The sequence below is a fragment of the Mus pahari genome, chromosome 14, assembly GCF_900095145.1.
Source record: "Mus pahari chromosome 14, PAHARI_EIJ_v1.1, whole genome shotgun sequence".
Classification (NCBI taxonomy): domain Eukaryota; kingdom Metazoa; phylum Chordata; class Mammalia; order Rodentia; family Muridae; genus Mus; species Mus pahari.
This window is the reverse complement of record NC_034603.1, coordinates 74,090,048-74,102,605: the sequence shown is the minus strand read 5'-3', so window position 1 is coordinate 74,102,605 and position 12,558 is coordinate 74,090,048. Positions and strand designations below refer to the sequence as shown.

Genomic DNA, 12,558 nt, shown 5'->3' with positions numbered 1-12,558 from the left:
CCAGCAACCACATGGTGGCTCACAACCATCCGTAACAAGATCTGACGCCCTCTTCTGGGGTGTCTGAAGACAGCTACAGTGTACTTACATATAATAAATCTTTAAAAAGAAAATTGGTTTTAAGGAGGTGGTTATTAGGAAGTCCTTTATTAAGACCTGGACACACTGTCCAGCCACATCCAGGAGGGAGTGAAGTGGCCATTGGTGGTGTTTACCAGCATTAGGGAGGGACCTTCCGGTTTAAACTAAAAGATGACATGTTTTTTAAAACGGCACACAAGAGATGAACACATTTCCCTTGGGCTGAACGATAAGCCTCAACATTTTGGAAGGGGTGTTTGTTTTGTTTGGCAGCTCGGAAAACATGACTTGCTAACTCGATCGTAACAGGATGGTGGTAAAAGCTGAACAAGGGAATGTGAGGCAGGTGGGGTTGCCAAACGGAAAATCCCCAAAGTAGTAAACAACCACAGACGCTGGCGTCAGCCCCGGAGGCCGGGATACGCCCAAGGCGGCTGCAGCCCAGCAGCGGGTGACGCTCTTCCGGGGGCGGGGTCTACAGCACGTCCGTTTCCGCCGTGCCTGCACCCCAGGCCCTGGTGCTGGTGCAGGTTTGAAACTGAGGGCTCCCCACGTGAGGTGCTGGAGTTCCCGACTCCTGAAGCGATGCGCTCGGGTGGCGGGGCCAGGGCCTGCGGCAGGGCCTGCAGGTGCTGGCTGTCGGGGTATGTGGGTCCCGCAGATGGGACGCAGCAGCCTGAAGCCTCGGAGCAAGCGTTGGCCCGCGAGGCGTTGGTGGACCTCTGCCGGAAGAGGCACTTTCTCAGCGGGACGCCGCAGCAGCTCAGCACGGCTGCTCTCCTGAGCGGATGCCACTCGCGCTTTGGACCTTTGGGTGTAGAGTTACGAAAGAACCTAGCCTCACAGTGGTGGTCCTCTATGGTGGTGTTCCGGGAGCAGGTCTTCGCGGTGGACTCCCTCCACCACGAGCCGGGCTCTTCGCAGCCGGGGGACAGTGCCTTCAGGTTAGTCTCTCCAGAATGTATACGCGAAATCTTGCAAGACAGAGAGCCGAGTAAGGAACAGCTAGTGGCATTTCTTGAGAACTTATTAAAAACTTCTGGGAAACTACGGGCGACTCTTCTTCACGGTATGGCTCTTCGCGTTTCGTGCTTCTGAACAGATTGGGGTGGAAAGGTAGTCTGCACGAGTTTGGAGACAGCAACGGCCCTAGGCTTCCAGGAAGAGAAGTGACCAGGTTGCTTTTTAAAATTATTATTTTTAATACCATCAGCGTGATCCACCTTGAGGCAAAGGCCCGTGCATCATTCCTGAAGAAATGGGTAAAGCATTCAGTTTGACCAGCAAACCTAAAACTATAGAGGTAGGATCTTAATTCCGTCACATGCTTGAACTTTCAAAGACGTCCTCTGCTCCAGTTTTTTGTTCTTCCGTATAGCCCTGGCTGTCCTGGAACTCACTTTGTAGACCAGGCTGGCCTCAAACTCAGAAATCCACCTGCCTCTGCTTCCCGAGTGCTGGGATTAAAGGCGTGCGCCACCACGCCCGGCACCAGTTTTAAATACAATTATCAATTCAAGTTTTTGTTTTTGGGTTTGTTTGTTTTTTTTGGTTTTGGTTTTTTGTTTTTTTTGGCCGGGTAATTTTTTAGCTTGTCAGTTAGAAGATGAGATACACATCTTTAAAGTCAAATATAACATGATACAGAAATTCTATAAGAATAAACAGAAAACCCACTGACTTGTTTTTCGAGACAGGGTTTTGTGTAGCCCTGGCTGTCTTGGAACTTACTGTGTAGACCAGGCTGGCTTCGAACTCTCAGAAATCTCCCTGCCTCTGCCTTCTGCGTGCTGGGGCTTGGACAGCAGCCCACCTACCACTGACATTCTTTACAAGACTAGATGTTAATGGCAGCTCATCTCTGGTAAATGCTGCCTTTGCGGTTTAGTAGTATGGAGTACCTAACAACACCCTACAAATCCAAACTTGTGAAAGTTAGTATATACTGTAACCTTTAAATATCTCCTTAAATATTTAAAACAAAATGAAGCAAGCCGGTGATAAATGCAATTAGATTGTAGTATATTTTATCCTGTATTCTTGGTATTGATTGCATTAAACAGTCTCATCATGTCCCCCAAACATCATCTGTTTTTTACCTCCCAGTCTTTTAGATGAAATCTCCTCCTTCAAAGTTGCAGACTGAAAATGAGATTTTGAGTTCAGTGTGGATAACATAGAAGTCAGTTTTCTCCTTCTACCGTGTGGATCCTGGGGATAGAACTCAAAGTCTTCAGGCTTTGCAGCAGCTGCTTCTACCAGCTGAGATGTCTTTACAGATTTAAGGAAATATTCTTGATTGAAAGATTGAAGATGCATAATCAAAAATCAAATCCATGACCCTTACGAGCCAGAAAAATAAGAACTAGTTTTGGGTGAGGATTAAAACAAAAAAATACACCGGGATATGTTAGATGATAGTCCATGTTAAATTTATACTTTAATAATGGTTGCAGAGAGGCCGGGAAGTGGTGGTGAATGCCTTTAATCCTAGCACTTGGGAGGCAGAGACAGGCGGATTTCTGAGTTTGTAGGTCAGCCTGGTCTACAGAGTGAGTTCCAGGACAGCCAGGGCTACACAGAGAAACCCTGTCTGGAAAAAAACAAACAAACAAACAAAAAAGTTATAGAGAATATTTTTAGGAAACATGTTAAGTGTTTAGAGTGAGAAAACAAAACGTGACAAAATGTTACTGGGCAGTCTAAGTGAAGAGCCTCTCAGTTCCCTTTGGTAGTTTGGGAGTAGAGTTTTCTTAGTTTTGTTATTTGAAATGGTGGGTCTCCTGCCTCAGAAACCGACCTCAAACCCATTGAGGATGACCTTGACCTTTGAACTCTTGTTCCTCCCGTCTCTACCTCCCAAGTGCTGGAATTAAAGGTGTACTGCCCCACACTTGGCTTTCTCTCTCTCTCTCTCTCTCTCTCTCTCTCTCTCTCTCTCTCTCTCTCTCTCTCTCTCTCTCTCTCTCTCTCTCTCTCTCTCTCTCTCTCTCTCTCTCTCTCTCTCTCTCTCTCTCTCTCTGGAGATGATGTTTTGTTTCTGCTTCTGAGACCTGATTTCTTTATCTCAAGTTTGCCTTGAAATCACTCTGTAGCCCAGGCATGCTTCAAAGTGTCAAAGTCCTCTTGCCTCCACCCCTGGGTACCAAGATACCAAGTGCTGGGCTCAGAGTTCACTGTGATTGGTTTGTTTCTTGGCAGGCGCCTTGGAGCACTATGTTAATTGCCTGGATCTGGTAAACAGAAAGCTACCTTATGGTCTTGCTCAGATTGGAGTCTGTTTCCATCCTGTTTCGAACAGCAAGCAGGTACCCAGCAGCCTTACAAGGTACACACTGGAACAGCTAACCTGGTTTGGCACTTAAGTACTCAAGTATTCACTATTTCACTTTGTGATGCATTAACTTTCTATTTTTTTTTTTTTTTTTTTTAATAAAGAGTTGGTGAAAAGACCGAAGCTTCCTTGGTATGGTTTACTCCCACAAGAACTTCGAGCCAGTGGCTTGATTTCTGGTTGCGTCATCGGCTTCTGTGGTGGAGGAAGGTACTACAGAAATAATTTCAGTAGTTAATTGAACTCATAAAATAAAAAATAATTGAATTTTGGTTTTAGTATTTGAAACAGGGCCTCGTGTAACCCTGCCGAGTCTCAAGCTCCATATATAGCCTAAGATGACCTTGAACTTGTTGCTTTTCTGAGCTCAGGGATTATGAAGAGAGCTATCACCCCCAGTTTGGAGATTCCCCGTCTAACCCTCCTGAGCACCGGGCTTACTTACAGACATTCTCCACCACACCGGGCTTATAAATAGAACTTGGTTTAACTGTGGGTTTCCTGTTTGTTTTAGGGGTTTTTTGGTTGGTTGGTTGGTTTGGGGGTTTTGGTTTTGTTTTTTTGTTTTTTTTGTTTTTTTTTTTTTTTGTTTTTTTTGTTTTTCTGAGACGGGGTTTCTCTATGTAGCCCTGGCTGGCCTCAAACTCAACCTGCCTCTGCCTCCCAAGTGCTGGGATTAAAGGCAGTGTGCCGGGCTGGAGAGATGGCTCAGTGGTTAAGAGCACCGACTGCTCTTCTGAACGTCCTGAGTTCAAATCCCAGCAACCACATGGTGGCTCACAACCACCCGTAATGAGATCCGATGTCCTCTTCTGGGGTGTCTGAAGACAGCTACAGTGCACTTACATATATTAAATAAATTAAAAAAAAAAAAGATTAAAAAAAAAAAAAGATTAAAAAAAAAGGCAGTGTGCCACCACTGCCCGGCCAGTTTTAGTTTCTTCTAAAGAAAATTATTGTTTCTGGAGAGATGGTTCAGTGGTATTCTAGGGGAGGAATTTGGTTCCCAGCATCCAAGTTGGGCAGCTTATCACTGCCTGTCACTCCAGCTCTAAGGGATCTGGCTCCCTCTTCTGGCCTCTGAAGGCATCTGTAAACATAGAGCACACAGACAGGTAGATGTAAATACAATAACACACACACACACACACACACACACACCCCTCTCCAGGTTTTCTGTAGGCCTGATTGTCCTTGAAGTCGCTTTGTAGAGCAGTCATTGAATTTGCAGAGATCTGCCTGTCTCTCCAGTGCTGAGATTAAAGCATGTACCACCACCACCTGTCAAAAATAAATCTTTAAAAAAAAAGTTATTCACTGCATTTGGCAGGAGGGGGGGGGGGAGCGAGCCAATCCTGAATGCCATGGCAAATGTGTGGAGATCGGAGCTAATTCTCTGTTTCCACTGAGTGGGTTCTGGGGATCCAACTCAGACATTCAGGCCTGAGCAGCAGGCACGCTTACTGAACCATCTCAGTGGCCGGAATTTTGGCTTTTTGAGACAAAGCATCCTTCTAACCTAAGCTGACCTGGAACTCACTTTAAGCTCATTCGGACCTACAGCTCATGGCAATCCTCTTAGTTTAGCCAGGATTAAAGGTGTGCATCTCCAGCTCCGCCAGTTCGTTTGTTTGCAGTTTATTGCGGTCCTGGATATAAAGCCTTGCGTGTGCTGGGCATTCACTCTGCTGAGCTACACTCTCAGCATGCTAGTCGTAAGTTGTAATAGCAGATCCGACACTTAACCAGTGGGTATCAGTGTTCTCCTGGTGCAGATGTGCTGAGCACTGATACCCAACCTGAGCCTTTATGTTTGGGACTTAACTTACTTTCAACCTGTTGCTGGATAAAAGTCTCAGGCAACCTTAATTCTCAGAGAGAACCGTGGAATTAAAAGTCAGTGAGTCCCAGCATTCAGAAAGCAGAAGCAGGTGGATCCTTGGCCAGCTGGAAGCTCCAGGACCCCCTTCTCAGGGAAAAATAAACTAACATTTCCCTAAATCAACGGGGCACTTTGTTTTGCAGTTTGCTATGAGTCCCTCCAACTTCAGCAGCGCCGACTGTCAGGATGAATTGGGACGCAAGGGAAGCAAACTTTACTACAGCTTCCCCTGGGGAAAAGAGCCAATAGAAACCCTGTGGAATCTAGGAGATCAAGAACTCCTACACATGTATCCTGGAAATATGTCTACCATACAGGTGTGTGTTACCCTGAGCTCCCACGTTCTTTACCCAGACTCTCTCTTTTCCGAACCACTGAATGATAATTGTGGGGTGTCCTGGGAACCTGATGTACATTTTTTAGGCAGTGCCCAACAACTGCATAACCCTGACTGCAGCCATCAGAGTTGGAAAATGAACAGTGACCCACCGTGATCATCTGTCCCACAAAGCCCAGGAGATGTAATTGACTGTCCAAGGAATAATCCAAGCCCAGAGCGCTGTTTCTATGCAGCTGTCCCATCTCTCTTCTCCAGATGAAAAGTTCCTTTTATCTTCCCTAGTCTTATGTCCCCAACACTTTTTTTTTTTAAAGATTTATTTGTTTATTATATGTAAGTACACTGTAGCTATCTTCAGACACTCCAGAAGAGGGAGTCAGATCTCATTACGGATGGTTGTGAGCCACCATGTGGTTGCTGGGATTTGAACTCAGTACCTTCGGAAGAACAGTTGGGTGCTCTTACCCACTGAGCCATCTCACCAGCCCTCCCCGACACTTTTGAAGAAGCTAGTTGTATTGTAGAATGAGCCTTGGAGCAATTCTTTCTGAACTTTCCTGATTGTTGTATTTGTGCCATGCCAAGGACATGACAGAGTGGGTGTGCCCTTCTCTGGACACATTAGGGAACACCACCAGGTGTTAGTATGGTATCTTACATCACTTGGTTAAAACGGTGTCTTTTAGGTTTCTCCAGTGTACATCTTTTTGTGGGAGGGCGGGGGGGGGTTGGGTTTTGGAGACAGGGTTTCTCTGTATAGCCCTGGCTGTCCTGGAGCTCACTTTGTAGACCAGGCTGGCCTGAAACTCAGAAATCCGCCTGCCTCTGCCTCTCGAGTGCTCCATTTAATTTTTAATGTATTTTATTCTCTGTGTGGGTGTTTGACCTGCGTGTGTCTCTGTGGCCCATACTCATGTAGTGCCAAAGAGGCCATCAGATCCCCTGGAACTGGAGTTACAGATATACCCCGCCATGTGAGTGCTCAGACCAGAGCCCCAGTCCTCTGCAAGAACAAGGTCTCGGTGGCTGGAGAGATGGCTTAATGGTGAAGAGCACTGACTATTCTTATGAAGGTTCTGATTTCAAATCCCAGCAACCACATGGTGGCTTACAACCATCTGTAGTGACATCTGACGCCTTCACTGAAGTGTCTGAAGACAGCTACTTACATAAAAATAATGAATAAATCTTTAAAAAAAGAAAAAAAAAAAAGTTCTCTTGACCCCTGAGCCATCTCTCCAGCCCTGTGCAGTGTACTTTCATTTATATCTCGCGATGAAACCCAAGTCTTAGTGAACGTAAATCCAGGAGCCAGTCAAGTAGTACATGCCTTTAACCCCAGAGCACCTGAGGTTGAGACGGGAGATTTCAAGGTGAGACTGGCTTAAAAAATAAAGTCCAGATTTAGACATGACTTGACTGGTAAAAGCACTTGCTATGGATTTTAACAACTGAGTTCAGTTCCTGGGGCCCAAGTAGTGAAACAACCCACATAGGTCCTGTGACATCAGATGCACTCGTGACAATCCCCCCTCCCCATTATCACACACACATGATAATAGTAAAGATTTAGTATTAGTAATATAGTAAAGTTTAAATAAATGTTCCCTTTCCAGCTGTGCAGTGGTGGCACACACCATTGATCCTAGCTCTCAGGAGGCAAAGCCAAGTGGATATCTAAGGATTTGGATCTCTAGATTTGGAAGCCAGCCAGGTCCACAGAGCAAGTTCCAGGACAGCTAGAGCTATATTGAAATAATAACAAAAGGAAACAACAAAAAACCCCTAACCGTCCCCTTTCCAAACAGCATTGAAAAGGTTCTGAAGCCTAAGTCCACTCTGGGTGACTGGAGCTGCTAGGATTGACGTTTTCAGATAATTGAACTCCTGGAGACCAGAAGACAGTGTTATTTGGGGGCCCAGTGCTCAGCAGAGTCCTGTCATGGAGTAGGCACTTTATAAAGTGAATCTGTGATTCATTCTGATTGCATAAGTCTAAAACATACAACTTGAAGAAAAAGTTCTGCTTGCCAGTCACAGTGGCACATGCTTTGAATCCCGGCACTTGAGAGGTAGAGATAGGTTGGTCTCTTGAGTTCAAGGACAGACAGAGCTATAAATGGCACTTTATTTTGTTGTCTTCTATGAAGGGTCGAGATGGGCGGAAAAACGTGGTTCCTTGCGTTCTGTCTGTAAGTGGGGACCTAGACCTGGGCACGCTGGCTTACCTCTACGATTCCTTCCAGCTGGCAGAGAACTCTTTTGCCAGGAAGAAGAGCCTCCAGAGAAAGGTGCCTTTGCTATTTCACACAGTCTCGGAAAAGTAAAGTTATGTGGGGTTTTTTGTTTTTGTTTTGTTTTTTATTCTTATACATTAACTGTACTTTCCTTCTTCCTCTTGTCCCTTAATTGCTTCAGGTGCTTAAACTTCACCCTTGTTTAGCCCCTATTAAGGTCGCTTTGGATGTGGGGAAAGGCCCAACAGTGGAACTCCGACAGGTGAGTTGCCACGACTTCTTACAAGTGTGTGCGCGCACGGGTGGTTTGGAGGTCAGAAGACGGCTCAGGCTCTGGCGTTGATTGCGTCTTCCATCCTGTGGGCCCTCGGGTGGTCAGGCTTGGCAGTAACTTTCTCCACTGAGCCATCTTGCCACCAGTTGCTAAGCAGTGGTCCGGAAGCAGTTTGTGTAGTTGACTTTTGCAATGCCCTGCTGGGGTTTCTCAGGCTGTTCGTCCTTCTTCTGACGTGGAAATAAAAAACCCCTAGGGCATAGTTCTCCCCTGTCCCTTACCTTTACAGCTAACATGGCTGCTTCCAACCATAGGGTTTTTGTTTCTGTTTTTCGTTCTGAACGATAATGGTGATAAATCTTCGTTGTTATCAAACTACTCCTTGGAAGATTTGCAGTCAATACTCAGTTAGCGTTGCTTAATTTCTTTCTCTTCCCCTCTGGCCCTGCTCACTCCCGCCCACTTAATTTCTTTACTTTTAGAGGCAATAGGCAGTTTCTAAAGTGTTCAGTGTGTAAACTATAACATTGTATAACCATTTTACACGGGGCTTACTGTTTCACAAGCACTTTTCTGTCATATTTGAAGTCTTTCTTCTTTCCTCCAGGTTTGTCAAGGGCTACTTAATGAGCTACTAGAAAATGGGATTTCTGTGTGGCCTGGTTATTCAGAAACTCTGCATTCCTCATTAGAGCAACTCCATTCAAAGTAAGAATTACCTTTCTTCTCATTATTTAGTTTGATTATATGTTTCATTCCACAGATAGAAACAAATCTCTTCTAAATGTAATCTGTGAAATGGGGCTGGAGGGAGGCGGAACGGGTGAGTGCTTGCTGGTCTTCCAGAGAGTCTCCCAGCCTCCAAGTCGGGCGGCTCATAACTGCAGCCTCTTAGCACACACACACACACTCACACATTCACACACTCAAACGTAAAACATAAATCCTTACAAATAGTAAATGATTCGTGAACATCACCATGGCATTGGAGAGCAGTGGCTGCTATTGTAGAGGGCCTGGATTCGGTTCTCAGCACCCACACAGACTCACAGACTTCTGTAACTGTAGTCCAGGTCTCCTCCTGGCTTCTGTACACATGGTGTACATACATGCAGGCAATCATAAAATAGAAGTCAATCTTTATACAAAATGCTCCTAGCTCTTCCTTTTATAGGACCTTGTGCCTTGAGCAATAGGAAAGAAGAGTACTGTCGAGTACTTATATGTTCACCTCAGCTTATCCGTTCTCAGGGATAAAAGTTAGGTGTATAGAATTAGAACCGAAGGAACATGAATGGAAGGCCTTTCCTCGTTTTTTTTTATGACGAGCTGAACCTAGCTCTGGTAAACATCTCTCACTGAAAAATCTAAAAACTGACACTTCTGAGTACTAATTTTTTTTTTTTTTTTTTTTGGTTTGGTTTTTCGAGACAGGGTTTCTCTGTACAGCCCTGGCTGTCCTGGAACTCACTTTGTAGAGCAGGCTGGCCTCGAGCTCAGAAATCCGCCTGCCTCTGCTTATTTGTTTTTTTTTTTAATAAAAATAATTTATTCTTTTATGCTTATTTTGATTTGAAAAAATTTTAGCTTTTTTGTGTTGAATGTATATCTTAAAATTTCTTAATCTTAGATATACACTCAACACAAAAAGCTAAAATTTTTTTTAAATCAAGAAATTTTGTGTTTTGTTCTTTTACTTTGTCGGCATGGTAACTCAAGACCTTTCATCTCAGCACTCTGTAGGCTGAGGCAGGAGGATGACAAGGATCAGGCCAACTTGAGTTACATAATGAGATCCTGTATCTAAAAAGCAATACATAACTAAAATATACCTTCCGGATGCTAGCTGCAGGGAACAGCTCTCAGCAGGCAGCAACAGACCCCGGGTATATGGCAAGAGCGGCTTAGATTGCTCAGGAGACGAGCACAAAGCCTGGGCCTTATAGACTCCAGCGGGGACAAAATGGGAATGGAATAACTGGTGTTTGTTCAGATAGAAAATGCAGGAGGGGAACTTGAACTTCCTAGTTGTTTGTCTGCTCTAAAGTCTTGTTTATGGGGAGGGAGTGTCATTTAAATTTTTCTCTACGTTTCTTACTCTCTGTGGGTGTGCCATGGCAAGTATGTGCAGTTTGGAATCCTTTTGTTGGTGTTAATTTTTTTTTTTTTTAATTTAGCGTATGAATGTTTTGCCTGGATGCTTATCTATGCACCGTGTGTGTGCAGTGCTCACAGAGGACAGAAGAGGGCAACAGATCCCCAGGAACTGGAGTTACGGGGTTTTTTTGTTTGTTTGTTTGTTTTGTGTGTTTGTTTGTTTGTTATAGGACTGCATCTGTTAGAGGGTGGGGTCCCTGCAAACTCTGCAGCCTGCAGCAATATAATCCTGGGGGAGACAAGAGTGAAGCTCAGTTCAGCCCAACTCAGTTAGCCAGTGCTAGGTCAGGCTTCCAGTGCTAGGTCAGGCTTCCAGAGTCTCACACCAGGTGCTTTCGTTTAATTTACACGCTGTGTAATTTCAGAAAGGTTTCCTGAGGACAGTTAACTCAGTCCCTAGTATACAACAGAGCTTAAGAAGTATTTACAGTGTAACTCTGTACAAAGTACATAAGCTTCTCCCATAGAGATGGGTTCTGCTGACTTAGAAGCAATGCCCTAGATAAGGCTCTAGGAGAAGAACTGAGGGAGTCAAAGTTGGCCCAGCCCTCAGAGAACGTAGGAGTCACTTAGCTGTGAAGTGACATCTCAGAGGTGGGTTTTATGGAGTGAGAAGCAATGCTTAAGATTTGGGGGGAACCTGGAATAAACAAACATAATATTCTGGGTTATTCAGGTGATGCCTGGCCCTACAGATTGCAAAACATCACTAGACTGTAAACTGTACTTTTTTTTCGAATTCCAGATGAAAGACAGGTAAACATGTCCTTCCCTTTGAAGAGAGAAGTATTCATTTTTTTTTTTTTAAAGATTTATTTATTTATTTATTATATGTAAGTACCCTGTAGCTGTCTTCAGACACTCCAGAAGAGGGAGTCAGATGTTAAGGATGGTTGTGAGCCACCATGTGGTTGCTGGGATTTGAACTCTGCACCTTTGGAAAAGCAGTCGGGTGCTCTTACCTGCTGAGCCATCTCACCAGCCCAGTATTCATGTTTTAACCATTCCTGGTTCCCTAGTACTTATCTATATGCAAAAGGATCGTACCTCCTCTATAGCATCTCATCCTTGTCCTGGGCTGGCGTTGAACTCACTCAGTATGTGGCTGAGGATTACCTTGAACTTTGATTGTCCTGCCTCCCCTTCCTGAGTGTTGGGATCATAGACATAAAATCCACCATGCCTAGTTTTCAAAAACTGAGTGTCTGGGGCTGGAAAGAAGGCTCAGTAGTTAAGATCACTGGCTGCTCTACCAGAAAACACAGATTTGGTTACCAGCACTCACGTGGCAGCTCACACCAGGCTGTCCTCAACCCAGAAATCCGCCCGCCTCTGCCTCCCAAGTGCTGGGATTAAAAGCATACACCACCACTGCCCCGCAGTAAAATGTTTAAAAAATCATTTTTAGTAGAATTTGGAAAGCAGGACAGCCAGTTTTTTTTTCAATGATTAATGAACTAGAAACAGCAAGTAGCATGTTAAGTCATAAATGGAGTATGGATTTGTTGTGATCAGAACACTGAGGTCATCAAGGAATTCATCTATAGTACCCCCTCAGGTGCCTTTAGTTAGTTTTTCTTCTGACTTTTAGCCAACACAGTAAGCTCAAATCTTCCCTTTGAGTTTGCTTTAGAAGTGGGAGTTGGGGTAAAGGATCACCTGACCAAGGTGAGAGCGACTTGGACTCTGGGGTGTCTGTGAGGTGAGGAGCTGATGTCTGCACAGGCTCTCATGTGTTTCGTTGAACCGTTCTCAGGTATGATGAGATGAGTATCCTCTTCACGGTTCTGATCACTGAGACTACGCTGGAAACCGGGCTAATCCAGCTGCGAAGCAGAGACACCACCATGAAGGAAATGATGCACATATCCAAACTGAGAGACTTCCTGGTCAAGTACCTAGCGTCAGCTGGGAATGTGTAGGTCTTCATAGCCTCTAATAAATAGTCTCTTGGTTTCATTAACTTACATTAATACAGTTTTGGCCTTTAGTATTTATAAAGTAGATATTTTTGGTTCTTCCTTTGATTCATTTTTTTATTGTCCTTTTGATATGGTCTGTAGTGGTTTGAATATGGCCCCAGGGAGTTTCACTATGTGTCACTGTGGGTGTGGGCTTTAAGATGCCTGCGTGGACACTGCCATGCTCCTGCCTTGATGATAATAGACTGAACCCCTGAACCTGTATTTATTTATTTACTTAGGTTTTTCGAGACAGGGTTTCTCTGTGTAGCCCTGGCTGTCCTGGAACTCA

General features: G+C 44.6%; 1 protein-coding gene across 2 annotated transcripts; it reads left to right on the top strand.

Moving 5' to 3' along the window:
* The first annotated feature begins 576 nt into the window (after positions 1-576).
* On the top strand, positions 577-12,316 carry Polg2 (DNA polymerase gamma 2, accessory subunit). Of its 2 annotated transcripts, XM_021213421.1 has the most exons (8): positions 577-1,150; positions 3,283-3,409; positions 3,520-3,625; positions 5,441-5,614; positions 7,788-7,928; positions 8,056-8,136; positions 8,756-8,856; positions 12,062-12,316. In XM_021213421.1, the coding sequence occupies exons 1-8, from the start codon at positions 667-669 to the stop codon at positions 12,225-12,227; spliced, it is 1,380 nt and encodes a 459-aa protein (XP_021069080.1). In that variant the 5' UTR covers positions 577-666; the 3' UTR covers positions 12,228-12,316. The 2 variants fall into 2 exon arrangements, with proteins under 2 accessions (XP_021069080.1, XP_029402040.1); XM_029546180.1 differs by lacking the exon at positions 7,788-7,928 and having other exon boundaries at positions 598-1,150; positions 12,062-12,283.
* Positions 12,317-12,558: the final 242 nt, after the last annotated feature.

What these genes read in the sequence shown, in the direction of transcription:
- Polg2 (XM_021213421.1), top strand. Translation starts at nt 667, where the DNA reads ATGCGCTCGGGTGGCGGGGCCAGGGCCTGCGGCAGGGCCTGCAGGTGC. An exon ending in GAAATATGTCTACCATACAG is followed by an intron (nt 5,615 to 7,787) that starts GTGTGTGTTACC and finishes TCTTCTATGAAG; the next exon opens with GGTCGAGATGGGCGGAAAAA. An exon ending in TTAGAGCAACTCCATTCAAA is followed by an intron (nt 8,857 to 12,061) that starts GTAAGAATTACC and finishes AACCGTTCTCAG; the next exon opens with GTATGATGAGATGAGTATCC.